The 17438-nt window shown below is 38.0% G+C and overlaps 1 protein-coding gene across 6 annotated transcripts in view; it reads left to right on the plus strand.

Annotated features, from left to right (window-relative positions):
- The window catches only part of LOC106870834 (mortality factor 4-like protein 1), a 40142-nt gene that overhangs the window by 6046 nt on the left and 16658 nt on the right, over positions 1–17438 (plus strand). For 3 of the 6 annotated variants that reach the window (XM_089360842.1, XM_089360844.1, XM_089360845.1), the window contains exons 2-5: positions 1160–1206; positions 2621–2688; positions 5321–5407; positions 13986–14015. In XM_089360842.1, the coding sequence (XP_089216968.1) occupies positions 1160–1206; positions 2621–2688; positions 5321–5407; positions 13986–14015 (232 nt within the window). The remainder of the gene's footprint in view (positions 1–1159; positions 1207–2620; positions 2689–5320; positions 5408–13985; positions 14016–17438) is intronic. The other 3 variants (XM_089360843.1, XM_089360846.1, XM_089360847.1) reach the window with 1 other exon arrangement.

The following is a 17438-nucleotide window of genomic DNA, read 5'->3' on the forward strand; positions in this document are numbered from 1 at the left end:
ACTAAATTCAAAATTTCATATATATATATATATATAAGGATAAGCATATTAAAAGGGATCTATGAGAAAACTCATTTAAATAAAAGGGTTGGGAACCACTGGATAGTGGGACAGAGATAGGTGTCTTGCTGTAGAGACATGGATACCCCAGTTGGAAGAGAAAGGTGAGTTTGAGAGTAAGATAAAGAAAGTTAGTGAGTCATATATTTATTATGGGCTTCTTTCAGTTTCCATCTACCAAATTCACTCTCATGGCTTTGGTTGGTTTGAGGCTGTAGCAGAAGACACCTGCCCAAGGTGCCACGCAGTGGGACTGAACCCAGAACCATGTGGTTGGGAAGCAAACTTGTGTCTTGATAGTGTTTAGTTACAATGACAGTTCTTACAATCAAAGGCCATTCCAGTTGAGACCATTCCCGTTTATTTGTTGAAAAAATTTTATTTTCCATTTCAAGAATAGTGTTTTAGAATATATCATGTAATCTGCTCAAGACCAGGAAGCTGGCAGAATTATTAGCATGCCAGACAAAATGCTTTGTGGTATTTCTGGCTTTACACTCTGAGTTCAAATGCCACTGAAGTCAACTTTGCCTTGCGTCCTTTTGGGGTCAGTGAAATAAGTACCAGTTGAATACTGGGTCAATGTATGGAACTTAACCCCTTGCCTAAAATTGCTGGCCTTGGGCCAGAATTAGGAACTGTTATCTAATGTATCTTTCTGACCTTTAACCCTTCTGATACCAACCCGGCTGAAACCGTCTCTGGCTCTCTAGTACAAATATATCTTGCTTTCAAAAGTTCTGGATTAAAATCTTCCACCAAACCTTAGTCACAACTTATGTTCCTAACCTTAGCTTAATGATAACAAAGTTATTTTACTGAATTCTTTGTTATATTTAAAATTAATTGAAAGAAACACAGAGCATTTCAACAGAAATATGATAACAACAAGGTTAAACCAGCAGCCTCCAACCTTTATTTACACCACATTCTGTCTTTGTGTGGTGTGTGTCACCATGGAAATACAGGCTGGACTAAACAGAAGAGGAGATGACACATCAGATGTTAATTAAATTTTTCCCTAATGATGTAATTACTGATTAGGCTTTTTGTATTTCTATTTTTCTAACTCACGTGCTTTCTTTTTCTCTGTTTCAAGGTGAAAGGGTACTGTGCTATCATGGCCCTCTCTTGTACGAAGCAAAAGTAAGGCTTTTTTTTTCATCTTTTTATTTTATCTTATATATACTTTCTCAGCATTACCATCATTCATGTTGTTGTTGTTGTGGTTGTTGTGGTTGTTGTTGTTGTTGTGGTTGTTGTTGTTAAGGCAGCAAGCTGGCAGTATCATTAGTGTGCTGGACAAAATGCTTAGTGGTATTTCATCTGCCACTATGTTGTGAGTTCAAATTCCGCCGAGGTCGACTTTGCCTTTCATCCTTTCAGGTTCAATAAAATAAGTACCTTTGAAATACTGGAGATGATGTAATCAATGCATCCCCACGCCCCTAAGCTGCCCTTGTAGCAAAAATTTGAAATAATAATAATTATTATTATTATTACTCTCTGAGTGGTTGTCGTTAGGAAGGGCATCCAGCTGTAGAAACTCTGCCAAATTTAGATTGGAGCCTGGTGTTGCCATCCGGTTTCACCAGTCCTCAGTCAAGTTGTCCAACTCATGCTAGCATGGAAAGCGGACATTAAACGATGATGATGATGATTATTATTATTGTTATCAAGGCGGTGAGCTGGCAGGATTGTTAGCGTGCTGGAAGAAATGCTTAGCAGTATTTCATCTGTCTTAATGTTCTGAGTTCAAACTCCGCCAAGATCAACTTTGCCTGTCATCCTATTGGGGTCGATAAATTAAATACCAGTGAAACACTGGGTCGATGTAATCGACTAGTCCTCTCCTACCAAATTCCAGGTTTTGTGCCTACAGTAGAAAAGATTATTATTATTATAATTATTATTATTATTGAGTGAGAAAGCAGTGCATGCCATTAAAGTGACACTGGGGTAAAATATACCAAGCCCAGCATGCCCATCATGACTACCAGTCTGATCCGGGTACACCAGGCACATGCATCACAACCATATGTGTGTGACATAGTTATCTCATATCAAGATAAACAGCACATGACCTTGCAAGTGGGGCCCATCCCGCTCAAAAGGTCCTTGAATAAGGGTTGTTTAAGGCTGTTGAACAAAACACTCGTGTTTCCAGAAGTGAATTATCCAAACCCTAAAGAATTCCTCTCAACACATGGCTATGATGCTCCCCCACTACTCCTGCTCATGATCAGAGATGCACATATCATCAGCCACCAAGGGACATGCTCAACTGGTTAAGGTCAAACAACTGACAAGCAAATCTGTGGTATTGAGCAGAATATTTGCTGTAGCTTATCTTTTATACCAAGACAAAACAATGTACATGATAACACTTCCAATCAATTAAGATCTGAAGCCATGAGAGTCACAGCCTGGCACTGCATCAGGGCATCATCATCATCATTATTATTATTATTATTATTATTTGTTTTAGTTGATTATTGCTATTACCAGAGTGTTTTTGTTATTAATACCTGTGAGTTTGTTTTTGTTGTTGTTGTTTCAGTGTGTGAAGTCCGAGGTGAAGGATAAAACAGTGCGGTATTTCATTCACTACAATGGCTGGAATAAAAAGTAAGTAACGCCTTCTTGAAATGTTGAGCCTGATTCATTCAGGGGTTGCTCTTCAAATTGTATGGGCTTTTTCAACAGTTTTTAAACCCCCAGGTCCCACCTGACTAAGCAAACCTATGCTATATCAGCCATGATCATCCTCTCCTTATTTCTAAACAAGCAGAACATTTGATAAAGTAATCTGAATGCTAAAGGGTTGCTTAAGCCTGTAGCATATAAACTGGCCATATCTGGCCAAAATATTCTATCTGTTTTATGTTTGGCTGGGTCTGGCCTCTCACACCAACCCTACAATGTCATTCCAAAACTAAACAATCACATCATCGAAATCTCAAAGCTGATACAGGATTAATTCAAAACAGTGTGAATAAATAAGCATTACATGTGCCAGTGAAGGCACATGGCTCAGTGGTTAGAGCACCAGGCTCGCCATCATAAGGTAGTGAGTTCGATTCCAGGACCGGGCCGTGTGTTGTACTCTTGAGCAAGACGCTTTATTTCACTTTTCTCCAGTTCACTCAGCTGTAGAAATCAGTTGCAATGTCACTGGTGTCAAGTTGTATCAGCCTTTGCCTTTCCCTTGGATAACATTGGTGGTATGGAGAGGGAAAACTGGTGTGCATGGACGACTGCTGGTCTTCCATAAATGGCCTTGCCCTGTCTTGTGCCTCGGAGGGTAACTTTCTAGGTGCAATCCCATGTTCATTCATGACCAAAGAGGGTCTATTACATTTGACAGTAATCTGAATGCTAAAAGGTTAAATTCCAATTGTGTACTTAAGCCTTTTGTTTCCTATGGAGCATCAGCCATTGAAGAATTTTCTCCACCATTCTCAACTTTGGGCTGTTGAAAATGAATTCCTCTCCCAAGTCATGCTGGTTTTAAATTGTCATCAGTGCTTCTGTAGCTTTGCTTTTTTTTCATTTTAGTAAATAAAGAAAAAAAAGCATTATTCACCTCACCTGTGCTTGTGCCACGTAAAAAGCACTAAGTCCACTCTGCTGAATGGTTGGTGTTAGGAAGGGCATCCAGCTGTAAAAATCCTGCCAAAACAGTCACAGAAGTTTGGTGCAGGCTTCGGCCTGGCCGGCTCGTGTGGTACCGTCCCACCCATGCTAGCATGGAAGATGGACGTTAAACGACAACGATGATGCTGATGTAAGGATGTTGGCGCTATGCAAACCTATTTTTATCTTTTGGGAGAGGTAGTCCATAATTAGTCTTTCCTCTATCATTTGACCTGTGCAGTGTGGGAGGGGGCCCCACCAAGAGATTGCATTTCACTGACATAGCTCTTGGGGGCAATCATCATCATCATCATTTAACGTCTGTTTTCCATGCTGGCATGGGTTGGACAGTGTGACTGAAAACTGGTAAGCTGGGGAGCTGCATCAGGTTCCAATCTGATTTGACAAGGTTTCTACAGCTGGATTCCCTTTCTAATGCCAACCATTCCAAGAGTGTAGTGAGTGCTTTTTATGTGCCACCGGCACCCATTAGCCACAACTACGATCTCACTTGGCTTGACAGGTCTTCTCAAGAACGGTACATTACCAAAGGTCTCAGTCACTAGTCATTGTCTCCATGAGATCCAACGTTCAAAAAGTGGTTTTTATGTGCCACCGGCACAGGTGCCAGTTACAAAACACCGGCGTCAACAATGACTGATCTCATTTGGCTTGACAGATCTTCTCAAACATGGTATATCACTGAAGGTTTCTGTCACTAGTTACTGCTTCTGTGAGGCCCAGTATTCGAAGGGTGCTTTTTACATGCCAGTCATATGACACTGGTATTCGCCAGTTACGTGTCACTGGCATCAAGCAGGCACTGACATCGGCCAGTTATGCAACACTGGTATTGGCCAGGCACTGGCATTAGCCATGACACTGGTGAGGCACAACCCCCCCCTCAGCCCCACCTCTGCAACAAAGAATGGACCTCATGGTGGAAATTAAAAACCATATAATCATCTCTTACTCTTACTCTTTTACTTGTTTCAGTCATTTGACTGTGGCCATGCTGGAGCACCACCTTTACTCGAGAAAATCGACCCCAGGACTTATTCTTTGTAAGCCTAGTACTTATTCTATCGGTCTCTTTTTGCTGAACCGCTAAGTTACGGGGACGTAAACACACCAGCATCGGTTGTCAAGCGATGTTGGGGGCACAAACACATACACACATACATATACATATATACATATATACGACGGGCTTCTTTCAGTTTCCGTCTACCAAATCCACTCACAAGGCTTTTGGTCAGCCCGAGGCTATAGTAGAAGACACTTGCCCAAGGTGCCACGCAGTGGGACTGAACCCAGAACCATGTGATTGGTAAACAAGCTACTTACCACATAGCCACTCCTATGCCTATACACACACATATATACGACGGGCTTCTTACAGTTTCCGTCTACCAAATCCACTCACAAGGCTTTTGGTCGGCCCGAGGCTATAGTAGAAGACACTTGCCCAAGGCGCTGCGCAGTGTGGACTGAACCCAGAACCATGTGGTTGGTAAGCAAGCTACTTACCACACAGCCACTCCTGCGCTTCCACATTTTTTTTTTTTTCTTTGGTCATTCTCAAAATCTGAAGTGAATTTCTTTCTTTCTCTCTCCATCTCAGTTGGGATGAGTGGGTTCCAGAAACGCGTGTACTCAAGTATAATGAAGGAAGTGTACAAAAGCAGAAAGAATTACAGAAAGCTCATGCGTATGTAAATCCTTTATATCTTTTCCTGATTTTTTTTTTTTTTTTTTTGCAAATACACTTTACAATATAAAATTGTCCAATATTTTCTCCTATTTCTCTAATTGATTAATTACAACGCTTCTAAAAGCAAACTTCGTTAGTTTATTTACGTTTGTCGTAATTTGAATTTAACATATGAGAGCGTCTCATAAAGTGAGATTTATATATCTTAATTTGCAGAGGAATTTGTAGTGGGTAGTTTAGCTTAATCGGTCAAAGCATCGTGACATGTAATCACGGGGATGTGAGTTCGAGTCCACAGCTAGCCACCTACACTTTTCTCTGCAAAATAAGGATAGTTTATCCTGTTCAGGCTATATTAGCATTATTCTGCGATTGAGAATTTAAAATCACTTCTTTAATTAATTAATTAATTTAATTATTCACTTCAATCCTGCTTTCTTTTTGTCTCCTCTCATTCTCCAGCCCCTCCACCTCCCACTTTTCTTTCCCCCCATTTGTGTCTCTCGTTGTTGTTATATTCCATAGTTGTGTATATGTTTGTGTCTATGTATCTATGTATGTATAAATATTTACCAGATGCATTAGACTGACCGTGGTAGAGGCCATTACTTGATCATTTATAATCAGAGGTATCTATCATGTGGATTCCTATTCAAAGTTTTAATAGACTCATTTCACCACTACTGCCTTTGTGCTCTCTCTATGACCAATACACACATTTCACTCTCAATAGTCCACCAAGCTGTGCACAGAGATTATATAAAAACGTGCTTTATCATTTACTGTAAGCAGTAACAATCATTTTATTTTTCTAATTCAATTTTGATTTTGTAAAGCTTACCGTGCCGAGTTCAGCTCTTAACTATGGCAATTGCTTGCAGAGGGATCCTCTTAAATTTGTTATCACTCACCTGCATATGATGGCTGCATCTGATTTTAAAATGTCAAGTACTCGATATTATTTATTGCACTAGCACAAGATAATCAAATATTGATTGCTTATTCACATCTATGTACAAATGCACAATTCTGTTGTTGTAATATATGGATGTGTGTATGTATATATATATATATATATATATATATATATATATATATATATATATCGCTGTTTTTAATAATGTCCCTGGTGTATCATCGTTTTAGTGTTTACTTTCCCATGCTTGCATGGGTCAGAAGGAGTTTATTGAGGTAGATTTTCTATGGGTAGATGCCCTTCCTGTTTCCAACTCTAACCTGCTTCCAAGTAAGGTAATATTTTCCCATGGCCAGACATGTTTTCACAGAATACTGGAAATGAATGAGATTCATTTGCAACTGTCACATGGTATCAAGACAAGGAGACATAAACATTCACAAACTAACACCTATGCACACATCACGCAGGCACACACACAACCACGACGAATTTCTTTGAGTTTCTATCTACCAAAACCACTTACAAGGTTTTGATTGGCCCATGTCTATAGTAGTGGGACCAAACCTGAAACCATGTGATTGAGAAGTAAACTTCTTAACCACACCTGTGCCTATGATGATATGTGTGTGTGTATATATGCGTGTATGCGTATATATATATATATATATATATATATATATACACACACACACACACCATCCATATCATCATTTTATGCCTGCTTTCCATGCTGGCTTGTGTTGGCTAGACAGGTTGTCACACAGACCATGTCAGTATTTATGTAAAGTTACTGCCCTCCTGGGGCCACATCTACCTTATTATATGTTATATCATTTGTTTGTTGGTTTTAATGTCTGTTCTTTTTTTCCATGCTAACATGGTTTGACAAATACACAGAGCTCTGGAAATATTGCACACCTGCAACAGGTGGCCTGAGGGCAATAACATGTTGTTTAATGCTGGAAAATTCCGAGCCCTGTACTACCAGCACACAAAGCTGAATGAAATGCAGGCAGGATATACTGGCCCAGGAGGGATTGCAATCCCTGAATCAAAATCGGTGTACAACCTGGGCATTGATATGAGTAATGATGCATCTTTCCAAGTGCATATTACTAAATTGGCAATAAAATGCAGACAGCCGGCTGAGTGGGTTCTCCGAACTTTCGGAATGAGAAAATAGGAAATTATGATGGTCTTCCGGAGGACATGTCCTCAGCTGCTTAGATTACTGCTCCCACCTATGGTCACCACACAGTATAAATTTTTCTGATCTGAAATTTTCAGCTAATCCAAACATTTGGACAAGTGTTTTTTTGATGAATTGGAGGACACCACTCTCCAAATTGAATAGCTGTATTGCAGACTTAAGTCCTCTTCTATTGATTCTACACTATCTAGCTTAACAATTCTACATTCAAGAGGAACATAACTCTAATTCTCTTTTTTTTCTGTTTTCCTTTTTCCGTTTCTTTTCACGATTCCACTTTTTGAAATCCCCCCCCCCTTCATCTTTTGTTGTATTGTCTCAATTTGTAACTTGTATAGGTCATATACCCAGAACCGTAAGATTACTTGGAGACATTAGACATGTTTTAAAACCTGCCTAGATAATATCTTCAGTGTGTGAAACTATTAGTAGCTCATAACTATATACTGTGTACATCAAACAATGTTTATTTCTTACCAGATGGAGTACTTTTTCTGTTAACCTTACCTTAACTGAAAAATAAGCTATATATATATATATATATATATATATATCATCATCGTTTAACGTCCACTTTCCATGCTAGCATGTGTTGGACGATTTGACTGAGGACTGGTGAACCAGATGGCTACACCAGGCTCCAATCTGATTTGGCAGAGTTTCTACAGCTGGATGCCCTTCCTAACGCGAACTACTCAGAGAGTGTAGTGGGTGCTTTTACGTGCCACCAGCACGAAGGCCAATCAGGAGGTACTGGCAACGGCCACGCTCGAAATGGTGTATTTTACGTGCCACCTGCACAGGAGCCAGTCCAGCGGTACTGGCAACGAACTCGCTCGAATGTCTTTTCACGTGCCAGGAAGGCGATGGTGGTAACTGTCAGGAGCTAATTGCATACTATATATGAGAATCGATCCACCTTTTATGGGTAGTGTATGCTTTAAGCTGATTCTTTTTGTATCCCATTGTGAAAAGTAGATTGCTTGACATTATGGAATTCATCAGAAAGCAAATCACCATCATCCATGTATTCTATGCTACTGTGGGTTGGATGGGTTTGTAATGTAGCAAACTCTGCTGCCATGTTACAGCCCTGCATCATCTGTTGCGTGAATGTCAACATTTTCAAGTCTATCTTGAATAGTGGTGCCCCAGCATGGCCATGGTTCATTGGTTGGAACCTGTAAAGGAGTGATGCTTTATAATCCTGGCTCTTAGCTTCTTTTCTGCTGTGAGTTGTTTTGCTCATTTAGCAGAAGTGTGCTCAAAGGGGTTCCGCCTGTGACAGTAGGGTTTTTCTTTGAGGGAAATCTGCTTATTTCTAGCAAATCGAATGACCACATAGACAATTCCTCATCACTTCATTTGTGAATACTATCTCCAGGATCAACTGGTTTACATTGTTAACGCATTGACACAGATCTGTTTGGTTTTTCAAGCTGTTACTGAACAGAAAATTAATGAAATTATTTATCAATGATTTCACATCAATCAGCCTGTTGCTATAGAAATAGACTAGAATTTTTTTTTTTGTATTTATTCGTTCCAACCGTTGGACTTCAGTCATACTAGGGCACTGCTTCGACAGGTTTAGTTGATGAAATCAACCCCAGCACTTATTCGTCCCGTTTTGCTGAACTGCTAAGTTACAGGGACATGTACACACTTACACCAGTTTCTCATGTGGTGAAAGATAAACATAAACATGCGTACACTCACACACACACACACAATACTTTTCTGGGCTATAGTAGGTGATACCTACCCAAAATGCTGCTCTGTATGATTGAACCTGAGACCATGTGGTTGCAAAGTAGACTTCTTAACCACACAGCCATGCATGCCATACCTGATAACTGATGTGTATGTATATATGTTTCTTATAAGTTAATCAAATGGAGTCAAGCATAGCCCATGATCTTTGGAAGCCCTTTCCCACTAGTGACATTGATGAGTTTAGTGACCAATGAAGGAGTGGTTGGCATGGGTGCCAGTCGTTGGATTTGGTTCGATTTCGATTTCAGATTTCAAATTTCAAATTCACTTTCCTCAACAAGTCTTCGCAAGCAGAGTTTAGTGTCCAATGAAGTAAAGATACGAATAAGTGAGCTGGCTACAATTCTGGCAAAGGCCACAGATTATGCTCTCACTTGGCTTGCCGGGTCTGCTCACGTACTGCATATTTCCAAAGGTCCCGGTCACTAGTCATTGCCTCAGCGAGGCCTAAAGTTTGAAGGTCGTGCTTCACCACCTCATATATATATATATATATATATATATATATATATATATATACACACACACATACATACATACACACAACTGGCTTTTTTAATTTCCATCTACTCATTCCACATATAAAGCATTGGTCTGGCCAGGGCATTTGCCTGAGGCACCACATGTAGGACTGAACCTGGAAGCAAACTTATATATATATCTTCTTGTTATTGCATCAAAATTCTTAGATGTGGCATGTGGTATGAAGTGAATGCGTTCATACACTATTCATATTTGTTTCTGTATTATCATTGCTTTATGTTTGTCTTTTTGATGCTGGCACGAGTTGGATATGTGTGTGTGTGTGTGCGCGCGCGCTACAGCTCAGTGTTTCACTACATGTAAGGGCCTGTCAACATTTAACACCAAAAAACAGAAAACCCACCAGTCTTTCTTGTTATGTATGACCTGTTTGCTTGGCAATGAATAATTTTGTTTTATTGGTTGGGTGCCTTTCCTCTTATCCTATCCCTGACCACTTTACAGCATAGCATGGACTTAGCATGTCCTATCACCAGTTGGAGAGAGGTTGTTTATCAGGACTAAATAATACCCCAGTTCTACTCTTTAGCAGATTTTATCCAGAATTACCTTCCTCCTAGACATGTGTGCCTTCACTGTGTTGGCCATGTCTCCTCAGTTTGTGTGAAATATATTTATGTGTGTGTGTGTGTGTGTGTGTATTCTTTTATTCTTTTATTTGTTTCAGTCATTTGATTGCGGCCATGCTGGAGTACCGCCTTTAGTTGAGCAAATCGACACCAGGACTTATTCTTTGTAAGCCTAGTACATATTCTATTGGTCTCTTTTGCTGAACTGCTAAGTTACAGGGATGCAAACACACCAACATCAGTTGTCAAGTGATGGTGGGGTGGGGGACAAACACACAAACATATACACACACATACATACACACACACGCATACACGTACACACATACGATGGGCTTCTTTCAGTTTCCATCTACCGAATCCACTCAGGGGTGTATATTCAGGGTGTGCTAGGTGTGTGCTGCGCACCCATCGAAAATGGCAAATTCATTATAAATACTAACCTTAGAAATCTTAATGGAAAACTTTTGGTACACCTCTGCTTGAAATTTGGTGGCATTGAGTGTGGCAGCAGGCTCAATGCAACAACCACCACACGGCACTGATATATATCATCTTCGTTACCAATTAATGTTTACTTTTCCATGCTTGCATGGGTAAGGCAGAATTTGCTGCGGCACATTTTTGAAGATATGAGCACTTTAGTATGGGTGGTATCCAGCAGGTTTGGACTAATTACAGTTTCCTAGAAATATGAACGGATGGTCACGTCTTCAGTGCTGAAGATCTGAGGTGGAAGATACGGCCATCATTCTTTGCCACAGACTGCAGTCACACACTTTACCAGGTTCCTCCCCGTTCAGTCCTTAATGTTGTTGCTTCAAAATATAATTTAGGGTAAATAAAATTTCGTATTAATACCATTTAGAAAAATTCAGATATAGTGTAAATAAAATTTAGAGTAAATGGAAGAATTTCTTCCAGACTAATTATTTTTTATTTGTATGAGGTGTCTTATTTCATAAAGTGCTTAATTAATATATCTTAAGTTATGTCATGCTGATGATTTCAAAAAAGAATGAAATGGTGCTTTACATGATTCCCACTGTCTAGAAATTTTAAGAACAAATAACAAAATAATAATAATATTAGATATGTGTATTCTATGCACCTTCTTCCTTGGTCTTTGATTTGAAATTCAAATTTCTCACCCCACCAGATATTGTGAAGAATTATTTCCTTTGTAATAACTGCCTCCTAAGGAACAACATTGGTATAAATAAAATTTAGATAGAATGGAATTTGGTATTATGATAGTTTAGGTGAAATAGTTTTTTTCCATAATTTATATAGGCTTACATTGTTTTAAAGCAATCAAAGTCATCATCAACACCACCACCACCACCGCCATCATCATCATTGTCATGATCATCCAACAACACCATCATCGAATCATCATCATCAGCATCATCCTTCCATTTTCCATAAGGATATTTCTTAGATGGGCCTCCTCTAACAAAGTGCCATTCTGTCATAAGGCCCAAGACCCTAAGACCTTCACATTTCTTCCTTGGTTTTCTTCTCCTACCTCTTTCTTCCACTTGGATCTCATGACCCTTCTTCACCCTCAGCCATCTTTCATACACGTTGCATGGCCATACCAGTGCAGTTCTTCTTTCTGGCGCAATCCATGTGTGACTTCTCCAATATATATTTCTTTATCTCACCTCATTCATACTCTGTCAATCATGCATGCTGACATTGCAGGTTCAGCCATGCATGTTTATCTTATTTCTGTCCATCCTTTTGCACATCCTCTTCATTTAGTGTCTATCTTTTGCAACTATGTATGTTTTGCACTGGAAAATGTAACCAATATTACTACTTCCGTTCAAAAATTGTTAATAAAAACACACACACTTAAAATACACACACACACACACTATCTATCAGTCTATCAATCTATCTGCTTATCCATCTATCTTTCTATCAATCTATCTTTCTATCTAATTATCTAATCTATCTATCTATCTATCTATCTATCTTTCTTCCTATATATATATATGTGTGTGTGTGGTTGTGTGTGTGTGTGAGTTCTTCACAGTTTGTGTGTACCAGTTCTGCTCACAAGGCACTCATCCAAGTGGCCTCGCTATATATATATATATATATATATATATATAGGCACACACACACAAACACACACACACACACACATTCTGTTTTTACATCTGCTTTTTCATGCTAGCTTTTGCATGCTAGACAAACATATTGTTGAGCCATTGTTTTACAGATGGACACTGCTTGTTGTGTCGCCAACCTTAGCCTGTTGAGGCATCTCACTCTATACATCTCCAATCTTTTTAAAAATTAGCTGACAAAGGAAAAGACAATGTCACTGATTGTAATTTTCAGTGATCTTGGAGAAATGCATATGCAAATGAATTAACAAAAACACTTGTATGTGTGTGTTGCACATGCATACACACACGTATGCTTCAGCTAAGAGTGAACTCATTGGCCTTTGTTTCCATTGCAAAGTTTCAGTACGATCTTCATCATTTGTTTCTCTATGTTTCCTTCTCTCCCTCTCAGAGACAGTTTTACGTACGGTACATATATACACACATATATATATATAAAGGCAGCGAGCTGGCAGAAACCTTAATGCGCCGGGTGAAATGCTTAGCGGTATTTCGTCTGCCGTTACGTTTTGAGTTCAAATTCTGCCTTTCATCCTTTCGGGGTCGATAAATTAAGTACCAATTACGAACTGGGGTCGATGTAATCGACTTAATCCCTTTGTCTGTCCTTGTTTAGCTCCTTGTGGGCAATAAAGATATAAAATATACACATATATATATATATATATATATATATATAATGTAAAGTTGTGGAATACCGTATGAGTGGAAATATATATGAAAGAAGGTTTGAAAATGCACTTATTTTTTTAAAATATTTATTTACTTAACCGGTTTCACTTTTTTAGAAAAAGATTATCAAAAGTCTTTGAGAATAATAAAAAATGTTTATAGACATTGCTCTAATATTAGTTTTATTATGTCAAGTCTGTGCCATTGTAGCTACAATGCTATTAAAGTTGGCAAGTCTACACTGTTATACTTGTAATTGTGGTTGTTTTTTTTTTATGTTGGTTTGCCATAACAAGTCAATGTTGTAGTTGTGATGTAATTTTATATTGCCCTGCTCTAAAACAACTCAAATTCTTTAGCATTTAAACCGTCCACATCCGGCCCAAAATACTCCACTTGTTTTAATGTTCCTACTGGTCAGATCTAGGCTCTTACACCTACCCTATAATATCATTCTTAAAAAAAAAAAAAAAATCAACAATCACATCATTGAAATCTCAAAGCTACGAGATAATGCATGATTTAATTCGCAACAGCGTGAATAAATAAGCCTTATATTTAATAGAGTAAACCTGAATGCTAAAGGGCTAAGCTAGCCAAGTTGCGACATATGTCTTAACTGTTAGTTTGCTATGACGAGTCTATGCTGTTTGTAGCTGCAATGTTCTTTACTATTGGTTTTCTATGAGCAGTCTATGCTATTGTTATTGTAGCTGTGATGTCTTCTATTTTATTACTCCAGCTGCCGTAACACATGGAAGGATTTAAAACTGTAAGTTTCACTCTGAACCAATTTTAACCTAGTCTTCTTTGTTTTTTGTTTTTTTGTTTTTTTTTAACATTATGTAATTTGTCATGCTTTTAGCTTTAGTTTTGTCGAACTTTCAGTTCTTTCTTTCTTTCTTTCTTTCTTTCTTTCATTACTATTGATTTTTTTTAGACGTTGTTATTATAATTATTTGCATTTTGTCCCCTCCTGGGCCAATAAAATAAAATAAAATAAAATAAAGCCAATTTAATTATCGGGGTTGATAGTATTGTCTAACTCTCTTCCTGCCCAAAATTGCGAGCCTTGTGCCTAAAATAGAAACAGTGTGTCAGACAAGATGCTTTCCGTCCTGAGTTCAAATCCTGCAGAAGCCACCTTTGTCTTTCATCCGTTCGGGGTCGATAAAATTAAGTACCAGTTAATTACTATTATTATTAAAGTAGCGAGCTGGCAGAATTGTTAGTGCATTGGATGAAGTGCTTAGCGATATTTCGCCCGTCACTACATTCTGAGTTCAAATTCCACCAAGGTCAACTTTGCCTTTCATCCTTTCGGGGTCGATAAATTAAGTACCAGTCAAGTACTGGGGTCAATGTAATTGACTATCCTCCTCCCCACAAATTCCAGGCCTTGTGCCTTTAGTAGAAAGGCTTATTATTATTATTATTATTATTATTATTATTATTTATGCAGTGAGCTGGTAGAATTGTTAGCACACTGGGCAAAATGCTTAGCGGCATTTTGTCCATCTTTGCATTCTGAGTTCAAATTCCACTGAGGTCAGCTTTGGCTTTCGTCTTTTTTTTTTTTTTGGTGATGATGGTGGGGGGGGGGGGGTGATAAAATAAATACCAGGTGTTGAGTACTGGGGTCGATGTAATCATCTTATCTCCTTCCCCAGAATTGTTCACTTTGTGTCAAAATTTGAAACCATTATTATTATTATTATTATTATTAAGACAGCAAGCTGGCAGAAACATTAGCACACCAGGGGAAATGCTTAGCGGCATTTCCTCCAACTTTATGTCCTGTGTTCAAATTCTACCTTGATCACCTTTGCCTTTCATCCTTTTGGGGGTCAATGAAATAAGTACCAGTTGAGAGCTGGGGGTCAGTGTAATCAGCTATTCCCCCTCCTGCTGAATTTCATGTCTTGTACCTACAGTAGAAAGGATTATTATTATTATTATTATTATTATTATTAAGTTAGCATGCTTATGCATAGTGATTGCTTCCAGCCTTTTACATATTGAGTTCAGATAATGCTGAGGTTGACTTGGCCATTCATCCCTCCAGGGTTGATAAAATAAAGTACCAATGAAGTACTGAGGTCGATATAATAACCCTGCTCCCTTCTCCCTAAAATTGCTTTGCATTATATCCTCTAGCTCTTTACAGTCCGAGTTCAAATCCTTCCAAGGTCAGCTCTGCCATTCATCCCTCTGGGGTTGATAAAATAAAGTACCAGTGAAGTACTGTGGTTGATATAACATGCCTCCCTTAAAAAATTGCTGGCCTTGTTACTGGATCAGAAACTATTATTATTATTATTATTATTATTATTATTATTATTGGTAGTGAATTGGCGAAATTGTTAGAACTTCAGACAAAATGCTTTACAGTATTTCTTCCAGCTCTTTACATTCTCCGTAGCAATCCTGCCAAGGTTAACTTAGCCTTTCAATCCTTCTGGAGTAGATAAAATGAAGTAAGGATCAATGTAATCAACCAGCTACCTCCTCCAAAATTTCAGGCTTTGTGTGTATAGTAGAAAACATTATTCTTAAAATGGAGTAATTTTGGTGAAGCAGTGTGTGAAATTACTTAAAAAAGAGATTTGTTGTGTAAGACCAATACAAAAAAGTACAAAGTAAACTACAAAAGGAAGAGAAAGCAAAGCAAAACAAAGCTGCAGTCTTGTCTTATATTTCTATATTTCAGGGCTATAACCCTTTCTTCAGGACATTTAGAAAAGTCAATGTTCATCCCTTGCTTTTCCGAATGTCCTGAAGAAGAGGTTATAAGCCTGAAATATAGAAATATAAGATAAGACTACAACTCTGTTTTGTTGTCTTTCCCCTTTTCCTTTTGTAGTTCCTTATTGCACTGTTCTGGCCTTACGCAACAAATCTCTTTAAAGATTATTCTTCTTTAACACAACAACTTCACTGGGGGATTATAACAAAAGTGTCAGCTGTCCACACCCAAAGGAATGATGTAATACTCTTCATTCAGATTTTGAGAACTCTGCAGACAACTTGTTCAGTTTCTAGCAACATTGATCTCTGTAGACACTCTCATCTTCACATTTACCCTTATCTTTTCAATCCAGTTTGTGAGCTTGGTACTTCTAGTACCCAAGGCTCTAATAACAACAGGTACCAACGCTCACTTTCTTCAACAACCACAGTCTTTTTATTTCCCACTCATCATACCTGATCTGCTTCTCTTTTACTGTTCCCAATTCTGTCATAACATGCAATATCTATGAATAAACAGGGTTTTTTTTTAATATTTATATATCTATGACTATGTGGTTCAATATAGCCTCCCCCTCCCTTCTTTTAGGGAGGTTTAGCTACTATTTATACCAGATAGAGCAACATTATAGAAACTCCCTCAGCTTGTTTCCTATAATTACACAAGGATGATAGGTGGCAAAACCAGTAGAGTACTGGACAAAATATCTTGTGGCATTTTTGCATTCTGGGTTCAAATTCTAACAAGACTAGTCATTGTCATTCATCCTTCCTGGATCGATAAAAAAAAAAACTGGGGTAAATTCCATTGATTAGCTCTATCCAGCCTCAAAATTTGTGATTTTGTGCCAATGTTACAAATCCATTTTTGTTAAGAAAGTGGAGATGGTGAAGCGCTGCTGAACAGAATCTTTTATGAGTTCTGTTCAGATTTTTAGTTCCTCTACAGCCGAAATTTAAATTCCACCAAAGCCAATTTTGTCTTCCATTTCTTCCTGAGTAGATTATTTTAAATACCAGTAGTGATTTTGAGATAAATTTAATTTACTAAAGCCTCTTGACTATACCCCACTCCATTCCTTGCTTCTCTTTGAATTTGTGGTCTGGCGTCAAAGTTAAAAATCATTTACTATTGCATCTTTTTATTTTCATTTATTTTAATGTAGATTTTTTTCTTACATTTTGTTTTTCATTTCTTGTGCTTTTGTATCTTAAATTCCTTATATGTACTTATGCATATATTTATATATTTATATATATATATATATATATATATAATCAATTCTTTGTTTTGCACTTTATACATCACACATGGTTACTGCATCAAGATATTTTATGTCTTGTGAGATACTTTTAAACACACACAATATACACACATGTATGCATGCATACATATATATATATATATAGTTATGGTATATTCTGTTAAGAATGTAGTTGAGTACAG

This window comes from Octopus bimaculoides, chromosome 12, assembly GCF_046866305.1.
Source record: "Octopus bimaculoides isolate indiv1 chromosome 12, ASM4686630v1, whole genome shotgun sequence".
Lineage (NCBI taxonomy): Eukaryota > Metazoa > Mollusca > Cephalopoda > Octopoda > Octopodidae > Octopus > Octopus bimaculoides.